This window comes from Ipomoea nil, unplaced genomic scaffold (genome assembly GCF_001879475.1).
Source record: "Ipomoea nil cultivar Tokyo-kokei standard unplaced genomic scaffold, Asagao_1.1 scaffold2791, whole genome shotgun sequence".
NCBI classification, from domain to species: domain Eukaryota; kingdom Viridiplantae; phylum Streptophyta; class Magnoliopsida; order Solanales; family Convolvulaceae; genus Ipomoea; species Ipomoea nil.
In genome coordinates this window covers 1,544,384-1,563,206 of record NW_017619219.1, presented here as the reverse complement: position 1 = coordinate 1,563,206, position 18,823 = coordinate 1,544,384, and the positions used below count along the sequence as shown (strand labels likewise).

Here is an 18,823-nt window from a genome sequence, read left to right as displayed (position 1 = left end):
CGCTCGGGATGCTCTGGCTATACCGATCGACTCAAGAAGATTGGGAAAGGTTCAAATGAGGACCCCAAAGGCCTATTTATAGGAAAGCATTTGGGCGGGAAACGGTCCAATCGCGTGACGCGACCGCTCCAGACTCCGAGGTGATTGATGGGGTTGCAGAGGGCGGCAGAACGCGACATGTGGCATGAAGGGAATGACAGCTGGCCGGCCGGTTTGGCAGCGGACGGTTGGGGTTCTTCATCCGTCCCCTTTTTTTCCCGGACGGTCAAAAAGGCCCGGGCTGGGGGGCTCTTGGTAGGGAATACCCCGACCGACATGCCTTGTCATTTATTCTTGTTTATGCAGGTTACAGGTCGGACTTTCTTGGAAGAATCCGGTCGTGCCCGACCGGGTTAGTACCCGACCGAGGTCTTCGTTACCCGAGCGAGAGACCTTTGGCGCGAGAGCCACCAGGAAGCACGTGGCAGCGTTAGGCGTTGACAGGCAGGGCTTACGGGGTGAAGACACGTCATTGCTATGTGGACGACATGCCGAACGGCCGGACTTGTGTCTCCTGCCCAGCGGCTATAAATATCCGCAGTAGCCATAGTGTGAGGAACTTTTGGACGATCGATAGGTTGTTGTTAGAGAATCCCGACCGCAGTTAGTCGGTACTCAGAGCAACCACTTAGATTGTATTTAGGGTCTTCTCTGTGATCAATAAAGACTTTTAATTGCTTTAAGTGGTCTCGTGTTTATTTAATTACCGCATACGTATTGACCTGCATGTGCAATTCCTTTCTCACCTAATTCTCCCTCTCCAACCAAACGCCCCATAATTGTCCTAAGCTGCGAAATTTCTTGTCGCATGCGTATTGACCTGCATGTGCAAGTTCTCCAACGAAGTTTTTGAATAGAACTTCGACAGGTGAGAAGTGTGAAACGATCTCGTACTAAACGAAATGACTTTTTCACTTTCTCCCTCACAAAATTATACAAATATGTAATACAACAAAAAAATTATAGTTATAATTAAAACTCAAAAAGTATAAATTATAATGAGTTAATATCCAAAATGGTCCTCGGGCTATTAGCTAATACTTGATTTTGTCCCAAAGTATTAAGCGTACTCAATTTTGTCCTCTTACTTTTTAAACTGTACCCAATGTGGTCTTCCGTTACAAATTCCTTCCAACCACCGTTAAAGTGGGGACAAAAAAGTCATTTTGATCCTAACCAAGCAATGACTACTTGCCAGCGCTGCACTACTCTCTTCCTCCTCAATTTAATCTTCCTCCTCGCGACCATCGCTGCCGTCGATTCCGCCGTGGACGATGCTGTCCGGTGTTCCACAAGAGCTGGAGGCAATGTGCACAGTCCTAAGGTCTCTCCGGGGAAAGCTTCTAGTTCCCTGGCGATGGGACTTCCCACACTTTGAACGTCTTGGAACCATTCCTCTTTTTTTCGGTAGGCGGCAGTGGTGGTACTCTAGGCGTCGCGGCCGGTACTGGTGCCCTTGGAATCGGGGGCACTGGTGGTACAGTAGGCGTCGCGGCCGGTGTTCGTACCGCAGGCGTCGAGGCTGGTGTTGGCACCGTGAATTTTAGGCAAATGTGATGAGCGTTAACCTCATCCGGTGATGAAATAAGCCCTGATCCATTCTCTCCGTCGAAGTCGTCGTACGGCAAGCTATAACCGCTCAAAAGAATTCCATCGAGGTCGTGAGCAGCGATCTTCGACCCGAGATAAAGATCCGGATCCGAGAGCATAACACCGTCGACAGTGACGGAGGCCGGAGGCGTTGTCAGTTTTGTAGATCAAAATGTTGTACTGAGGGAGGAGGGTGCCGAGGAACAGGGAGGAGAGGTTTTTGAGGTCGGAGAGGGTGAGAACGCGGCTGGGGACGATGTGGTAACGGAGAGCGGCGACGTAATCCGCGGCATCGGAGGCCATGTCGAGGGTGAAGAGAAATTTTTCTTTGGGGGAGAAGAGAGTGAAAGTGGCGCCGGCGGTGACTATTATGGAGGAACTGAAGCCGACGGTGGCGTTGGCGGTGAGTCGTTGGACTTGAAGGTCAGAAGTGGCGATGGCATTGCAGAAGAGATTGTAGCCACTAGACCTTAGGATTGTGCACATTGCCTCCAGCTCTTGCAGAACACCGGAATCAGCGTCCACGGCGGAATCGACGACGACGACGGTGGCGAGGAGGAAGAGAGTAGTGTGGCGCCGGCAAGTAGTCATTGCTTGGTTAGGAGAAAAATGACGTTTTTGTCCTCCCTTTAACGGTGGTTGGAAGCAATTTGTAACGGAAGACCACATTGGGTACAGTTTAAAAAGTAAGAGGACAAAATTGAGTACGCTTAATACTTTGGGACAAAATTGAGTATTAGCTAATAGTCCGAGGACCATTTTGGGTATTAACTCAATTATAATTTATAGATTTTATTTTCTAAAAATAATATTAATTTAAATATTTTAATAAAATAAATTGAGTTGGGTTGGGTTGCCATTTTATTTTAAAAATGTAGATTGGGCCATCACGACTCACATTTAAATGTATGTTAACACACACGAGTTGACATCATTACTTTTTATCAACATGTCATATTCTGATTTTTAACAAAAATAATATTTTATTTCATTCTTTAATCAAATCTAGATATGTAATAAAAGTTTTGTTTTTCAGGTAAACTTATCATTTTTGATTGGTATATACAGTATTTATCAAATTTGTTTTAATATAACATGCAAATTTGCCTACATAGTGTGCAAATTAAACTCTACAATAAAACATGCAAAGTCATCAACGAATTCTCTGGTATCAACACACATCCTCTGGATTCCAATTGCAAATGAAATATGAGATTTTTTTTTTTTTTGGGGAATGAACCGTGAATACCATTTTCACCCAAAAAACAGAAACAATATTCTTAGTGTTATTTTTCTTTTTTTCTTTTTTTGCAAAAGAAGAGGGTGGTAAACCCGTGAAAGAAAACTGGAAGCAGGGATCGCTGCGAGATCAAATGCATTGGGCAGTACAGCCCGTTCTAGCTCCAACTTTGTCTTCCTAGATCACGTCTTCTAAACATCTAGGCACATCCTGCAGCTCCCTTGACCTCAGGTCATGCGAAAGAGCTATCGCGGTCAAACGGTCGGCAGCTCGGTTCTGGGTATGAGGCACATGCTTAACAACCAAAGCTTGGAACTGCTGGCGTTCCTCTGCACATAAACTCAGAATATTGCACCCACTCTCAATCCCTTTGTCTAATCCAGTAAAGTGTTGGACTGTACTCAAAGAGTCACTCTCGATGATCAACTTTCGGACTCCCCATCCTGCTGCCATCCACAATCCCAGCAGAAGGGCCCATCGTTCGGCATATTCCACTGAGCAAGAGCCGATGTTGGACGTGAATCCCCGCACCAAATCCCCGAGGTGATCGCGAAAGACGCCTCCACAGCCCGCTCTTGTTCCCGCACCTTTGCAACAACCGTCAATGTTGAGCTTCAACCACCCAGCTTCCGGCTTCGTCCATGGCATAGCGGCGTCAACGTTTCTTCGCTGCGAGCTCTTCGGGCTCCATCTCCGTTGGAACGCCATCGTAATCTCATTCCTTTGGGTGATCACCCAAGCCACTTTTTGGTCATTCGTCGAACTGCGGTCGTTGAAGACCCGGTCGTTCCTCCATCGCCAACACCACCAAAGGCTTATCCCAAAGAGCACCGGCCATTCCTCCACCTCGCGTAAGCCATGGGTGGCCCTCAAATTTGCTGCCAGCCATTCATCCCAGGTCTTCGCTCGCAGCTCCGCGACAGCCTGCCTTGGCATGATCCGTTCCCAAAAGCCCTTGACCTCCTTGCACCATCTGAAAATGTGCTCCAGCGTTTCTGGTTTCCCTGCACATAGAGAACACATTTTATCAGTTGTAAAGCCACGTTTGAAGCGCTTCGTATTGGACATTAACCGTCCGTGTTTTACCAGCCACAAAAAGTGGCTAATCTTATTTAGCAGCCTAAGCTTCCAGATGATGTCCCAATCCCCATCCTTGTAAGCATCGTTTTCTGTATGCATGGAGTCATACGCCGAGCGTATGGAAAATTTCCCGTTCGGCTCGCCCTCCCAACCCCAATCGTCTTGCACAACATCATTATCGATCAGGATGATGGCGTGGATCTTCGCGAGCCACTCATTCTCCAGCACGCCTGTAATCAGCTCCCATTTCCACCCTCTCCCTCTCTCCCAATAGTCGGCCACGGGAGCGTACAGCTCCGGGAGGCTCACAGGTCTCCGCGTATGGTCATATAACCTCTGGCCTTGCACCCATGCATCCATCCAGAATTGTGTACTTCGGCCATTCTTTACCATCCTTACTAATCCTTTTTCCAGAACGGGTGTCGCCCCTTGAATTCCACGCCAAGCATTCGAAGAACCTCTCCTAGACTGCTCCGTTGAGTATTTTCCACGCATCACTTAAACCCAAAGATGATCTTGTTCCTTCTTCATCCGCCAACCCAACTTCGCCATGAAAGTCGTGTTCACGTCTTGACATCGCCTAAAACGCAGACCACCTGCCTGTTTCCCCCTCACGACCGTGTCCCAATTGACCAAACTAGGCTTTCGCGAATCATTATCCCCTCCCAGATGAACCGCCGCGTCAGTGCCTCTATCTTTTGACATACTCCTCTTGTAATTAACATCGTTTGCATGGTATAAGTAGGGATAGCGCACAAAACGGACTTTTACTAATGTGACCCTTCCCGCAAAATTTAGAGTTTTTCCACGCCACCCGTCTAACCTCGATTGCAACCGCTCAATGAGCCCCGAGAACGTGGCCTGCGTGACCCTCCCATGCAAATACTGAACGCCTAGGTACTTTCCCAGGTCATTCGTTCGAGGAATGCCTAGCTTGTTGGAAATTGCTTCTGCAAGCTCCGGGCTAGTATTACGAGAAAAGAACACTTGGGATTTTCCTAAGCTTAGTCGCTGGCCCGATGCTGTGCAGAATTGGTCCAGGCACCATCGCATAACCGACACTTGTTCCAAGGAAGCTTCAGAGAAGAGTACCATATCATTAGCAAAGCAGAGATGCGATAGCGTAGGCCCTGTAGCAGACAGCCTGACCCCCTTCCAATTCTCGTTCGCTACTTCCATAGCAATGGCTTGGCTGAGCCTCTCCATACAGAGCACGAACAACGCGGGAGACATGGCATCTCCCTGGCGAATGCCTCTCCCCGGCTTGAATGGAGGCAAACACGCTGCATTCCACACAATTTGCATGTCAGTCGTCCGGACACACTCCATAATAATGCGCCCCCATGCCTCGTTGAAACCTACATAAAAAAGAGTATCTTTAATAAAGTTCCAGGAGAGGCGGTCATACGCCTTTTCCAGATCAATTTTGATGGCCATGATTCCTTTTTTCCCTCTCTTCGTCCGCATTGAGAGCATCACTTCCTGATAGACGACGACGTTGTCTGATATTTGTCTCTCGGGGACGAAGGAGCTCTAGAAGGGCCCAATGAGTTTGGGGAGGACAAACTTGAGCCTGTTCGTTATTGTCTTAGTCACCACTTTATAAAGAATGTTGCACAGGCTTATGGGCCTAAACTGCTTGATAGTCTCGGGCACAGCGGTCTTCGGGATTAGGACCAGCAGTGTGGCATTAATGCCTTCCGGTAGTGCGCCCGTCTCAAACGCCGTTTTAACCAAATTGTACACGCTCTCTCCTACAGTCGTCCACTCATGTTGATAGAACGCCGCGTGGAGACCATTTGGGCCTGGCGCCTTCATGGGACTCATGCCGAACAAAGCACCTCGAACCTCATCAATTGTCACGGCCCTGTTAAAGATACGCCAGTCTATTTGGCTGATACTTGGGAACATGCCTCGAGTCCCTGCCGTGGCTGTGTTGGATCCATCCGCCTTAAACAGGCTCGTATAAAAGTCGTGGACATGTTGTTGCAACTGCACCGGCTCCTCTATCCAGGTTTCTGATTCGTCTTTCAGGCTCAAAACTCTGCTACACGATTTCTTCACCATGGCCGCCGTGTGGTAATACTTGGTGTTTCTGTCCCCTGACACTATCCACTCCTCTTCAGAACGTTGGTGCCACATTAATTCTTCCTGGTACAACACATCCTCTAGTTCTTTTCGTAGCTTAATTTCCAGCTTCCAAATACCTCGATGAAAGGATTGTGCCATCCGTTTCTAAATCCCTCCAATGCGTGCCAAAAGAATTTTCTTTCTCACTTCGATGCTGCCAAAGACCTCCCGCTTCCACACTGTAAGGTCATCCTCAACTTTCTTGATGTTTTCTTGAAGCCCATTGCCAGACGTCCAAGCTTGCCTGATTACAGCACTAAAACTTTCATTAGTAAGCCACGCAGCTTGGAATTTAAGCCAGAAGGTCACCTGGCCCCCGCCCGAGGCGGAGGGTTGGAGAAGAAGCGGTGCATGGTCCGAGCCCACTCTCGGTAGATGGCGTACCGTGGCTTCGCTGAAACGTTGGCGCCACTCCACGCTACACAAGGCCCTGTCCAACCGCACCCCTTTTTCATTTATCCCATCTAGACCTCTCATCCAGGTAAGCCGAGGCCCGGAAAACCCCAAGTCCACCAGGCCTTCATCGTGTATCCAGTTGACGAAATCCTCGTTCCGCTGGGTGGGCATGGATGTGTAGTTGGAGGTCTCCTCCTTGGAAGTGACGACATTGAAATCCCCCACCGCTACCCATTCTCGTAGAATGCTTCGTTTCTGTGCTCGGAGCTCGTTCTAGAGCCTTTTTCTAAGATGGTGGGTCGGGCTTCCATACACCACTGCAAGACCCCACGGATCTTCTCCGTTCTCGTAGACCTGCATTAAAATAAATTGCGGGTGAGTGTATTCAACTGTAATCTCCACCGGCTTATTCCATAAAACCCAAATCCCTCCACTAAATCCCACGGCTTCGACCCTGACCCAGTCTGAATATCCCAACTTTGCGCAAATGGCGTCGGCCTGTGTGCCTGAGATTTTCGGTTCCACTAGCCCTAGCAGCTTGGGCTTATAGGTATGGATAAGATTTTTAAGGACGCGGTGAAAACTCCTTCCTCCGGCGCCCTGGCAATTCCATATCATACTAATCATAAGGAAAACAAAACAAGGAAAAAAAAACAAGACACCACGTTAAAACCAAAACAGACATAGTGACAAAAGAGAAAAACACTCAAGAGGCATATAGATCCGCCTCATCTGCATCAACCTCCTGCGCCTCGCCTAGCTCCATGACTATATCTCCCTCCGCATCGAAGCAACGAGGAGGGTCATTGTGGTGTTCCTTGGTGGTCTGCCAAACTGGTGAAGGGATTTCCTCCGCCCCGTTCACAGACATCACCCTCGTTGAACTAATGACCAGCCCTCCTTGCTTGCCTCTAACAACCACATGTTCGTCCTCGTTTGCTGCACGCCTCGATGGCTCCCCTCTTTCTCTCCGTGGCCCACCGGCAGTATCCCCCTCTAGAGTCTGCCTCTGTATACTCATGTGCGACCTCACTCTGGGCGTGCCGGACTGTGCGTTGGAAATTGGCCCCCGTGCTACCCTGGGTTCGTTGTTGATTTGCTGTTCTCTGGCTATGACGTTTGGTCTGCGTACCCTACCTCCCTCGGATGCCAGTGTTGTGTCCTGGTGCCTGTTCACATCAGCATGCATCTCGCCCACTGCCTCCGGTTGTACCATCCTCTCCTGGTCTGCTTCGGCTTCCAATTCGTCCTCCATCAAAGGCGTGAACTTAGACGCTTGGACCACTGCCCCTTCACGTCCCTTGTTCACCTCCCTGTGACCAGTCGCGTGCCGCCGATTGCGATCAGTTTGCCTTGATGTAAACCTGTTCTTCCGGGTTGGTGCCAGCATCCATGTCCCAAACGGGATCTTTGGATCCAAGATTTCTGAAGTGACATGTGGGTTGCGCCCCGCCTGTATTAGCTGCTCATCTGCGTTCTCAGCCCCCCTGCATCCGTCTTATCACCCTCATGCCCCGCTGTTGTCCTCTGCAACGCCGGGCAGCCCTCCTTCGTGTGGCCGTAGAGCCCACATGCAAAACACACCAGGTGCATGCCCTCGTATGCGACATGCCTTATTTTCCCTTCATATGCAAACTTTGACACCAATGGTTTCCTCATATTGAGCTCGACACATAGTCTAGCAAACATGCCACACGAGACCAAACTTGTGGCCTGATCCACCTGCACGATCCGTCCGATTCGATTACCTAGCTTCCTGAGAAAAATAGCATCAAAATATTCAGCAGGTAAGTCGGGGACACGTACCCAAACAAGTATCTTTTCAGTGGTGTCATTGTACGGATCAAAGTCTGGTTCCCACGGTTTCATGATCAGATAATGGTCTAACACCATCCACGGCCCTTCGTACATGGAGAATTCCAAGTCATCCACTGATCCGAATCGCACCAAGAAATACTCGTTGGCAATGGCAATCAGATCCATGCTACCCTTTGGCTTCCACATGGATGTCAAACGATGTTGAAGGTACGCATAGCCCACCCGGCGACCCATCACCTTGATGATGAGCGCCTTTCTCCAGGGGGCTCGGATCGCTTCGATCTCACTCTTGGTCAGTCTGATCATGGGGCATAGAGGATCATCATCCTCCACCGCTTCCTCGTGTGGGGCGTCGCTACTCGGGGCTGGGTGATCGCGTTGTGGTTCGTTGCTAGCGAGACTACGTCCGGCCAGACTTTCTGCGTACGTCCTCCGTGGAGCCACCTGCGAGTCCACCGTCTCCGAAGCCACCGTTTGTGGCACTGCCTCATCCCCATGCTGGGTCTCTGATGTGGATCACTCGGTCACCCCCATCATCGCCTTAGCTGGTGTTTCGTACACGATCTCCACGTCTTCCATCTTGTGGGTCGCAACACCTCCTCCATCCGCCTGCGCCTGCCACATTGTTTCTCCCAGTTATTTTTCATATTTTTGTTCACACTTCAAAAAATTCACAAAATTGTCTCTCGGATTTATATCTTTCATATTATGCCATTATGGTCTACTATATGATTCCCTAGAATATAATATGAATGCGCGGAATATGATCTTGGACACCCTTCCAAGGTTTTAGTACTTAATTAGCATACATATAATTTGTGACGAAATTTAGTGTAAAGTCACGTACCATAGACCAGGTCTACATTATATTGCATTTTGGATCTTGATCCAAAATGATATTCAAATTATGTATATGCAGTTAACATATTATATGTTTGTAAATAAATTGAAGTCACATAATGTGTTAACTACAATCACACAATAGGTTAGTTGTAAGCATATAATTCGCAGTTAATATATTATGTGTCTGTAATTGACCAATTATATGCCTTCAATTTATTTAAAAGCACATAATGTATTAACTGAAAATACATAATATGTTAAATGTAGATATATAATATTTGAACTAGTATCCACAATGTAAGGTGAACCCTGGTCCATAGTAGAACAATTTTAGTGTAAATTGTTTGAAGAAAGTATCAAATGTTCAAGCAATATAATTAGAAATCTAAGTTAAGTTATACCCCGCATGTACAGCTCAGCTAGTTGCACATTTAAAATTTGTCACAAGCGGTCAATGTCCATCTCCTCCGCAGTTCTCTAACGCACAAGGAATCCACTTTATAGCTATCTTAGCTTGGTGCAATTTGCCCCTTCAATAGAAAGAAATAAAGCAACCTATACGTACTACCCTTTTAACCCAAAATATTCTCAATACCACCAATCGAGATAAACATAAAACAAAAGAGAACACCCAACACAGCTTTCCCAAGAATGAAACCAACCATAGTGTCATAGCTAGCCGATGAAGACCATAACCATAACCCTTCTTCACCAATACTATTCCACCCAAACCCCTTCCCCTTCCCCTTCCTTGTACCGCTTATTCACTTTCCTTGTCCTCACCAACCTTGTGAAAGCCAACATGTTCATCTATGCCGGGTGTTCTCAAGGCAACAAGTTCCAACCAAACACGCCCTACGAAGCCACCCTCAACTCTCTTCTATCCTCCATGGCTAGCTCATCCTCACAGGCTCTTTACAACAGTTTCGCTCTGGGAAACTATAGCTCGGCCAACCCAGACGGGTCTGTTTTCGGGTTATACCAGTGTAGGGGCGATCTGAAGACGAGAGAGTGCTCAATATGCATCGCCAAGGCCATAGAACAGGTCACTTTGGTCTGCCCTTTCACCCTTGGGGCCACTATGCAACTGGACGGGTGTTTTCTCAGATATGAGCACTCGGATTTCATTGGGAAACTGGACACGAGTCTTATGTTCAAGCGGTGTGGCTACGACGGGGTTAACGACGCCGCCGATTTCGTTAAGCGCCGAGACGACGTTCTTGCGGATATTCAAGCCGGCGCCGCCATGGGGTTTCGGATCAGTTCGTCCGGGTTGGTCCACGGTCTGGCGCAGTGCTTGGGGGATCTCAGCGCTTCCGATTGCTCGGCTTGCTTGTCTGATGCGGTTGCCAAGATGATAAGCTTGTGCGGCTCCGCCGCCGCAGCCGATGTGTTCTTGGCTCAGTGTTATGCTCGATATTGGGTTTCTAGCTACTACAAATCTGCTCCAGGTAGGCCTCTATAATCATAAATATGCAAATAATCCAACTATTAGTTTAACTTTTTAGTTGAGACTGAATGAAAATTTTTAATTTGCTATTAGAGCCCTTGGCAAGATGAATGAAATATATGCTTCAATTGTCCATAGTCATAAAAACAAATAATGTGTCATTTAACTATCAGCTTAGTATTTTAATTGGCAAATTTTTTTATGGATCATGGTCCGCACGGTTGTGTGAATTATGAATACAAGATATATTTTTAATATACTTAAAGTACATTATTTGTGTACTGAATATACATTATTTGATAGGATGCAAGATAATGTACTTTACATAGACAAATAATGAACTTTTAGTATATTAAAAATGAACTTTTTTATTTATGGTCCATGAAATAATGAATGGTTTTAATTGAAATAGAGCAAATGTTTCAATTTGACATTAGAGCCCTTAGCAAGATGGGATACACAATTAGATTGTCCATTGCCACAAACATATATAATTAAACATAAATGTACAATTCAATTGTCCAAAGCCATATATGAGGGTCTTTTTAGTCTTATTTGTGAAAAAAAAAAATTAACTCTTTAAAGAATGATATATTTAATGTTATATTATTTATTCTGGAAATACTATTACTTGGCATACAAATTGTCTTAAAAGTTACATATCAGCATCTTTATTTGGCTGTTTTATCCTTGCAAATTACTCTAACTTTCAAAAGTGAGATAATTTTATTTTTGGTCCTAAATTTATAGGTGACAATTTATTTTTAGTCTTTTTTATTTTTCAAAACATCATCCTTTGGTCATAATATTATTCTGGCATGACCAGTTTTTGTCCTCTATCAACAAAACAGTTTAAATACCATAGAATATAAGGACGTTTCGATCTTAATTATAATTTTTTTTTTTAAAAGACAAACATAAAAGTATAACAGGTCAACGCACTTTGTATTAAAAAGAATTTAATGTCCTTATATTTAATGGCATTTCGACGATTTTGTTGGTGAATGACAAAAAATGATCATGCCACAATAATACTAGGACCCAAAAAAGAATGTTCTAATAAAAAAAAGACTAAAATTAAATTATTACCTATAAATCTAGGACCAAAAATGATATTATCTCTTTTTAAAAGGCAACCATAGTGTGATATCATCATATTTGTAATTCATAATTATTTTCTCTATGTTCTTACGATTTCAAATCACTGTCAAAATATAATAATAATAATAATAATAATAATAATAATAATAATAATTATTATTATTATTATTATTATTATTATTATTATTATTATTATTAAAATTTTTATTATAAAAGAAAAAAGTACATAATATTTGAACATGTTTTTTTTTTTTTTTTAAAAGTAGCTTAAAAGAATAATATTTAAAAGTACATCTTTCAACATTTGAAATCTTGCCATTACTATTTGAATTCTAACTTGTATATTATATACAGATTCCACTAATGATGATGAAGTAGGGAAAACAGTGGCCATAGTTGTGGGAGTACTGGCCGGTGTTGCCATTTTCGTTGTTCTTCTATCGATTTGCCGAAAAGCTTTAGTAGGTAATTAGTAATTTATCTTCACTTCTCCATAATTCTTAAATTTTCATTCTAATCTCCCATTTAGACATTATAGTACTTTGTTTAATTAAATTTTTTAGCATTTGATAACGAATATATGCGTTAACAAATTAATGGTACCCAATGAATATAAATCACAACAACAGTGAAAATAAAGAGGCAAAAAAAAACACAATTTTCTTGGAATATAATCTCATCATTTTTTGTTGCATACTAGGCCTCAATTATGTCAACCAATTTTGGCTTATTTGATCACTATTAGCTGTTTGACTTGATTAAACAATAAATATGAGTGTTTGATTAATTAGTTTTTGTAACAACTTGTTGTTCTAAAATACTAAAATTCAAAAGGTTGCTCAAATAATTTTTTTGATAAATTTTTTGAGAAAGTCATTTTGCATGTAATCAATTATCAGTTAATAGTCAATTTACCAAACATTTTTCTACAAATAAGCTAATGTTATCAACTAGTTAAACACACTAACACAATCAACTAACAGTTATTTACCAAACACCCCTTTTAACATGCCACACTTGGATTTATAGGAAGCAACTCGATTTATTATGTTTAAATGTTTATGTACCCTAAAAAATCATTAAATTTTATTTTTAATCATTCAATTATTACAAATGATCACATTTAATTTTTAAGTTTGAAGGTGAGGATTCGATTTTCCACTATGATATTTTAATTTCCCCCCTTTCTTTTGATGCAGGTTGACAAAGAGCAAGGTAATAAGGAACCATATATGTTTCATTATTTTAATTTGTTTTCGATCTTTTCTTTATAAGGGTTAATTTCTAATTTCTCGCAAGGATGGCAGGACAATATTTATATGCTTATATTCTAAAAGTTGTGCAATTTATGGCCAATCTGTACGTGGAAAAGGTGTGTTTTATCTCAAGGCATAAAGTAGAAGCTAAGGTGCTCTCCGCTTTACAAAAGCCATTATCCTCCTTCACCTTAAATAACAGTACTTCTTATTCCAACTTGTTACTCTTCCCAATGCAAATCACAATCAAGCAATCAACTTCGTGGAATATATTCCTCCCCAATATAATTAATGAATTGAATATTTTACTTTAGACATTGCATCATTTATACACGATTATGAATTATGTTGTCACTAAGCTTATGTCCTAAAGAGGTTATAATAACATCTTTGTGAATATTGAAATGTTAAAATCCATTAAATTGACTAGATTATATATAATTTTATAAATTATATTTTGGATCATGGTCCATCCTATACACTGTGTAGACCCTTATTCGGATCATTTACATACAATTAACATATTATATACTTACAATTAATATATTGTGCACAATAACTTGGGAGGTGTGGTTGAGTGAAAATGACTCATCTATCCTTAACCAAAGGTCAAAGGTCCAATTAACATGTCTGAAGAATAACAATATGTATTGACTAGTCTAAAAATAAAAAAAAATCAGAATTACAATATTAAATAAAACAAATATCCTCTCTTAATTCTAATTTTGAAGGGCCGTCATTCCCAACATGCTATAACATGTCTTTGCTTCAGCTTGATAAATACTTCATACTTCAACAGCTTTGTAAATATGCCAGCTACTTCAGCTTGATAAATGCTTCATACTTCAACAGCTTAGTAAATATGCCAACTACTTGGTTTGTAATCTTACAATATGCCAACTCAATTATCTTCTTGCTAACTTGATCTCTTAGGAAATGGTAGCATATATCAATGTGTTTGCTTCTTCCATGAGTGACTGAATTCTTGGATAGTTTGATTGCATATATGTTATCAACATATATTTTTACTGGCCTTTTAATCTAAAAAGAGATATGCTACATCACATTGTTTAACCATATTGCTTGGCATGCACTTGAGGACGTTGCTACATATTCTGCTTCAGAAGTTGAAAGGGCAAAGATTGATCATATTGTTTCTTTGAGGACCAAGAACATGTTGCACTACCAAGGGTAAAATAGTAATCGGAAGTGCTTTTCCGGTCATCTACATCCCCATCCCAATCATTGTCAAAATATCCAATTAGAGCGCAATCTTTACAGGACGTTTGGTTGGAGGGAATTTAATTCCATTCTCACTTAATTCCCACCTAATTCCAAAAGCCACTAAATTTCTTAGTTTGGTTGGAAGGAATTGCAATTCCACGGAATTGTAATTCCCTCATTTGCATGGAATTAAAATCCCATGACCCCCTTGAGATTTTAATTCCATGGATTTTAGGAAGAAAAAAGATAATGATGAGACAAAATTACCCCTCCCATTTTTAACCTTAAATTGATGCTTGACAACAACAATGGGTATTTTGGTCTTTATACTGTTTATTCCCTTTCAATTCCCATGTATACCAAACATTGGAATTGAAATTCCCAGTAATTTTATTCATGTAAACCAAACACTGGAATTTAAATTCTCACTTTATTCCCAATAATTCATCTCCCATGAAGTTGCAATTCCTTTCCCACGTAATTCCCTTCCTCCAACCAAACGCCCCATTAAAAGATGAATAAAATAATCCATGATCAATTGTACCCTTTAAATACTGCATGATTCTCTTTGCTGGTTTCAAATGTGATTAATGAGGAGACTCTATAAACCTGCTAATCAAGCCAACAATAACATATATCTGGTTGTGTACAAGTAAGATATCTTAAACTCCCCACAATTTGCTTAAAATATGTAGAGTCAATAGACTCAATACGTTGATCATCATCTTCATTGGACAATTTTATTCCAACCTCAATGGGAGTTCTTGCAGGATTATCATGCATACAATTTTTTTTAAAAACTCAGTGGTATATCTTTTTTTGACATATAAAAATCCCATCATCTCTTTGAATTACTTTAATGCTAAGAAAATATGACATAAGACCAAGATTTATAATTTCAAACTCCATCATGCATTTTTTAAAGTCTTCAATCATTCTGAGATTATTACCTATCCCCCTTAATTTTCCTCCCGAACAGAACGGAGGGATACCATTTAAACAACGGAGGGACAATATATGTACCGTTTTAAAAATTGAGGGCAACATTTACACCATTAATAATTTAGGAGTGACATTGATAAAAGAGGCATAAATTAAAAGAGAAACTTTTTTACCAAGGTATGTTAAAAAAAAAAATTTAATGTGATGCATAGTAATTGATTGTCTATTAAACTTTTAGTATGATTATATATATATATATATATATATATATATATATATATATATATATATATATATAGGGAATGGATCAGGTGCATTTGAGGCTTCCCGTGCGGTTGTATGGGTGGACGCACGTTAAGCATTAATTTGATGCACTTAAAGTACACAACATACGCACATTAAACACACAAATAAAACACTTTCAGAACACAACCTCACGCATGTTAAGCACAAGCCTCACATATGTTAAGTACAAGTGTCACGCATGTTAAGCACAAAAACACATGCACCTTAAGTTTTAAAAACAACTCACATTAAGTACACTCACACACATTAAGTACAAAACTCACGCACCTTAAGCAGACGACTCACACACATTAAGAACAAAAGTCACGCACATTAAGCATAAAACTCATGCACTTTAAAGTTTCAACAACAACTCACATTAAGTACACACTCACGCACATTAAGCACAAAACTCACGCACATTTCGCACAAGACTCACGCACATTAAGTACAAAATTCACGCACATTAAACATTACACATTCACGTACATTAAGCACAAATCTCACGCACATTAAGCACAAGACTCACGCACATTAATTACAAAACTCGCGTGATATCGGTAATACAAGCGTGGACAAGGCCCGGGTCCCCAGTGTCTGGTCGGGAAGCTCTGGTCTTGTCTCGTGCCAAAAGTCCCTTTCACAATGCATTTAATGCGCTATTTATAGGGTCTAAAAGTGGGTGGCGCTAGGCCTCCGACATGTCGGACACGTGGCGAGCATGCACCGGGTGTTGTCCGGGGTCGCGTGACCGTCTGCCACGCGGCGCCTAAGATCTGATTTCTTTCCCCTTCGGCTGCGTCTCACTCATTGGACCCCGAATGGCGTCCTCCGGCGGGTCCGACCACCTACCGGCGGAGTCCCGGAGGGACGCCGTCGCCCGGAGCACTCCCGAACTTCCCGGTCGTGGTCGGTCGGGGCAGGCCATACGGCCTTGCTGCGAGGGTCGGGCGGTTACCCGCTCGTGGGACATTCGAGAGCCGGGCATATATCCCTGATCCCGGGCGTATATACCTATCACATAGCCCCCCTGGCTCGTGGGTCGGACGACGCTTCGCTGGAGGTAGTGCTGTCAATACGGGCTGGCGGGGCGGGGCGGGCCAAAGCCCGGCGGGCCACGGGCCTAAACGGGGCGGGCTAAAAAAGCCCGCTCCTAAACGGGCCTGGGTTTGATAGGCCCAGACCGCCCCGCCAGTGGCCCGCGGGCCCCCGCCGAAACCCCTTTAAAAAAAAAAATTGTTTATCAAACATCTAACTAATTAAAATAAATTGATACATAAGTTATAACTCACATAAAACATAATAATCAAACATTAAATATTATATAAAGTTCAAAGTTCATAGTTTATCAAACATCAAACTAGTCACAACTACAAAGTCCAAAAATATTACACATAACAATAATTTTAAAGTGCATATTTTGTATAAAAATATTTTATATAAAATAAAATATAATAATGGCGGGCAACCCGTGGGCCCGTCGGGGCGGGCCTGGCGGGCCTAAGCGGGGCGGGCCAAAAAAGCCCGCTCCTAAACGATCCTCTATTTTCAAAACCCGCCCCCTACCTAAGTAGGGGCGGGGCGGGCCGGCCCGGCGGGCTAAGCCCGTTTTGACGGCTCTAGCTGGAGGAGGGGCTTGAGCCAAGGCCTCGTGGGGGTGTTTTCGGGGTCGAACCCGCGTGGATCGCGGGGCACCTGCACTCGCATCGTGGACCGTCCCTGAGTGTGGAGAGGCACGCGTCAGTCAAGTGGTCTCTCGAGATATGGGCCCGAAAAGCGAGGCGCTGAGCGTTTTCTCGCCAACCTTCACCCCTATAAATAGCGGCTTGGCTGGGGTCCCACTACGCTTTTATGATTTCTCATCAACAACCGGACGTTCCCGAGCGGCCATCCGTTTTCCACTTTACGCTACTTCTAAGTCTTCTCAACCGGTACGTGACCCTCGACTTTCTCCCTTTCTTTTCTCCCCACCCCTTTTAGTGTTAATGCTGTTTAGGATTGCCTAGGCCCTTAGGAAACAGTCGGCCGGCGACTTGGGCGCCTTTAAGTGGGGCATCAATGTTTGAACACTACCTCTCCCCCTTGGTCTTTTAGGGGTCGAACTATGTCGAGCTCCGACAGCCAAAACCGATCGGCTCGGGACTACGCGACCGGTAGTGATGACGGATCGGTGGGGACAACTCCCGAAGGCTCTTCGTCTGAGCGCTCGGACGCATCCAGCGGCGGCGGCGCTCACCTCCCTCGGGCAGATGCCGGTCACGTGCCGGCCGCTGGACAGCACGACAGTCGGGATGTGCCGAGCGATGCCCTCACGCTCGATCGCGTAGTCGAGGAAGATCAGGCATGTTCCGGGTCGGGGGAGCACGACGATCTTGCGGGAGCACCCGGTACCTCCGGTCGAGATCCCCCAACGTACGGCAATAAGGGACAAGGATTACCACCGGGCGTAATGGCCGCGGCTCTCGACCCTTCGCTGTCCCCCAGGTCGGCAGCCTGCTTAGCCGACGACTGACCAAGAAGGAGCGAAGGGTCGAGAGCCCGCTCCGGCGAGAAGCATCAGAGTCGACTGACTAAGAAGGAGGCAGAGGACGCGGCTACCCTTTTGACCGGGCGGGTTCTGTTCAACACTCGGAGGTCCCAAGGGACAATCGTTGAACGGACGCAGGGGCTTTGGCTTGGGATGCACTTGGACTCCATCAAGACCCCCTTGACCTATCCATTCAGCCCTTTCCTTCTCGCCTTCATGAAGCATTACGGCGTTCTCCCGGGCCAAATCTGCCCAACGCGCACCGGATCATAGCTTGCTTCCCACAGATTTGCGCCCGGCACGATTTGGACTGCACCGTAGATCTATTCAACTTCTTGTATACGGTCCACCCGCTCGCAGCTCGGTATGAGGGGGGGGGGGGGGGGGGATTTCTAGCCGCCCAAACTCGGAGTCATCATTGCAACATTCTCGCCCTATCGGAGAACAATCAGGGGTGGAAAAATCAGTTGATCTCCGTCGAGTACCCCTGGAAACTCCCGGTTAAGAGGTCCTGGTCTCGCCACTTTACCGCATGCAAGCGTCCCGAGCCTACGCGGGCCCTGAAGACTGCGGCGGCCAAGATCTCCTCCGAATTTTACGAGTTCTTGATTTTCCGATTGGCTGCCGAATACGAGGAGGCCCACCTTGAGCCGCCCTAATATGACTTACCGGAGAAGTACGTTCCTCAACGCCTCGAGGTGACCGTGGCTGTGCGGCCGGCAGCATCAGGTCCCGATCGGGAAGGTCTGTTCGCGTGGTATCTCTCCGGGCGACGGGACTTCTTCCTCATTTTTCTTTTCTTTTATAGGAATTAACCAGTTGCTATTTCTTCGCAGGTATGAAGCCCGGACGTACCTTCCAAACGGCTCCCTCGGGCGTCAAGGTCCGCCGGCCTAAGGCGG

The 18,823-nt window shown here is 44.3% G+C and overlaps 2 protein-coding genes across 4 annotated transcripts; one reads left to right on the top strand and one right to left on the bottom strand.

Annotated features, from left to right (window-relative positions):
• Positions 1-7,933: 7,933 nt before the first annotated feature.
• Positions 7,934-8,917, bottom strand: LOC109157614. Its single transcript, XM_019305465.1, has 2 exons — positions 8,822-8,917; positions 7,934-8,737 (listed from the first exon to the last, which is right to left on the bottom strand). The coding sequence occupies exons 1-2, from the start codon at positions 8,915-8,917 to the stop codon at positions 7,934-7,936; spliced, it is 900 nt and encodes a 299-aa protein (XP_019161010.1).
• Positions 8,918-9,700: 783 nt separating this feature from the next.
• On the top strand, positions 9,701-13,160 carry LOC109157575 (cysteine-rich repeat secretory protein 15). 3 transcript variants are annotated; one of them, XM_019305425.1, is made up of 4 exons: positions 9,701-10,587; positions 12,042-12,152; positions 12,887-12,902; positions 12,995-13,160. In XM_019305425.1, the coding sequence occupies exons 1-3, from the start codon at positions 9,819-9,821 to the stop codon at positions 12,889-12,891; spliced, it is 885 nt and encodes a 294-aa protein (XP_019160970.1). In that variant the 5' UTR covers positions 9,701-9,818; the 3' UTR covers positions 12,892-12,902; positions 12,995-13,160. The 3 variants fall into 3 exon arrangements, with proteins under 3 accessions (XP_019160970.1, XP_019160971.1, XP_019160969.1); XM_019305426.1 differs by having other exon boundaries at positions 12,987-13,160; XM_019305424.1 differs by having other exon boundaries at positions 9,702-10,587; positions 12,887-13,160.
• The last annotated feature ends 5,663 nt before the right edge of the window (positions 13,161-18,823 follow it).

What these genes read in the sequence shown, in the direction of transcription:
- LOC109157614 (XM_019305465.1), bottom strand. Translation starts at nt 8,917, where the DNA reads ATGTGGCAGGCGCAGGCGGATGGAGGAGGTGTTGCGACCCACAAGATG. An exon ending in CAGCTAAGGCGATGATGGGG is followed by an intron (nt 8,738 to 8,821) that starts GTGACCGAGTGA and finishes GTGGACTCGCAG; the next exon opens with GTGGCTCCACGGAGGACGTA.
- LOC109157575 (XM_019305425.1), top strand. Translation starts at nt 9,819, where the DNA reads ATGAAGACCATAACCATAACCCTTCTTCACCAATACTATTCCACCCAA. An exon ending in CTACTACAAATCTGCTCCAG is followed by an intron (nt 10,588 to 12,041) that starts GTAGGCCTCTAT and finishes TATTATATACAG; the next exon opens with ATTCCACTAATGATGATGAA.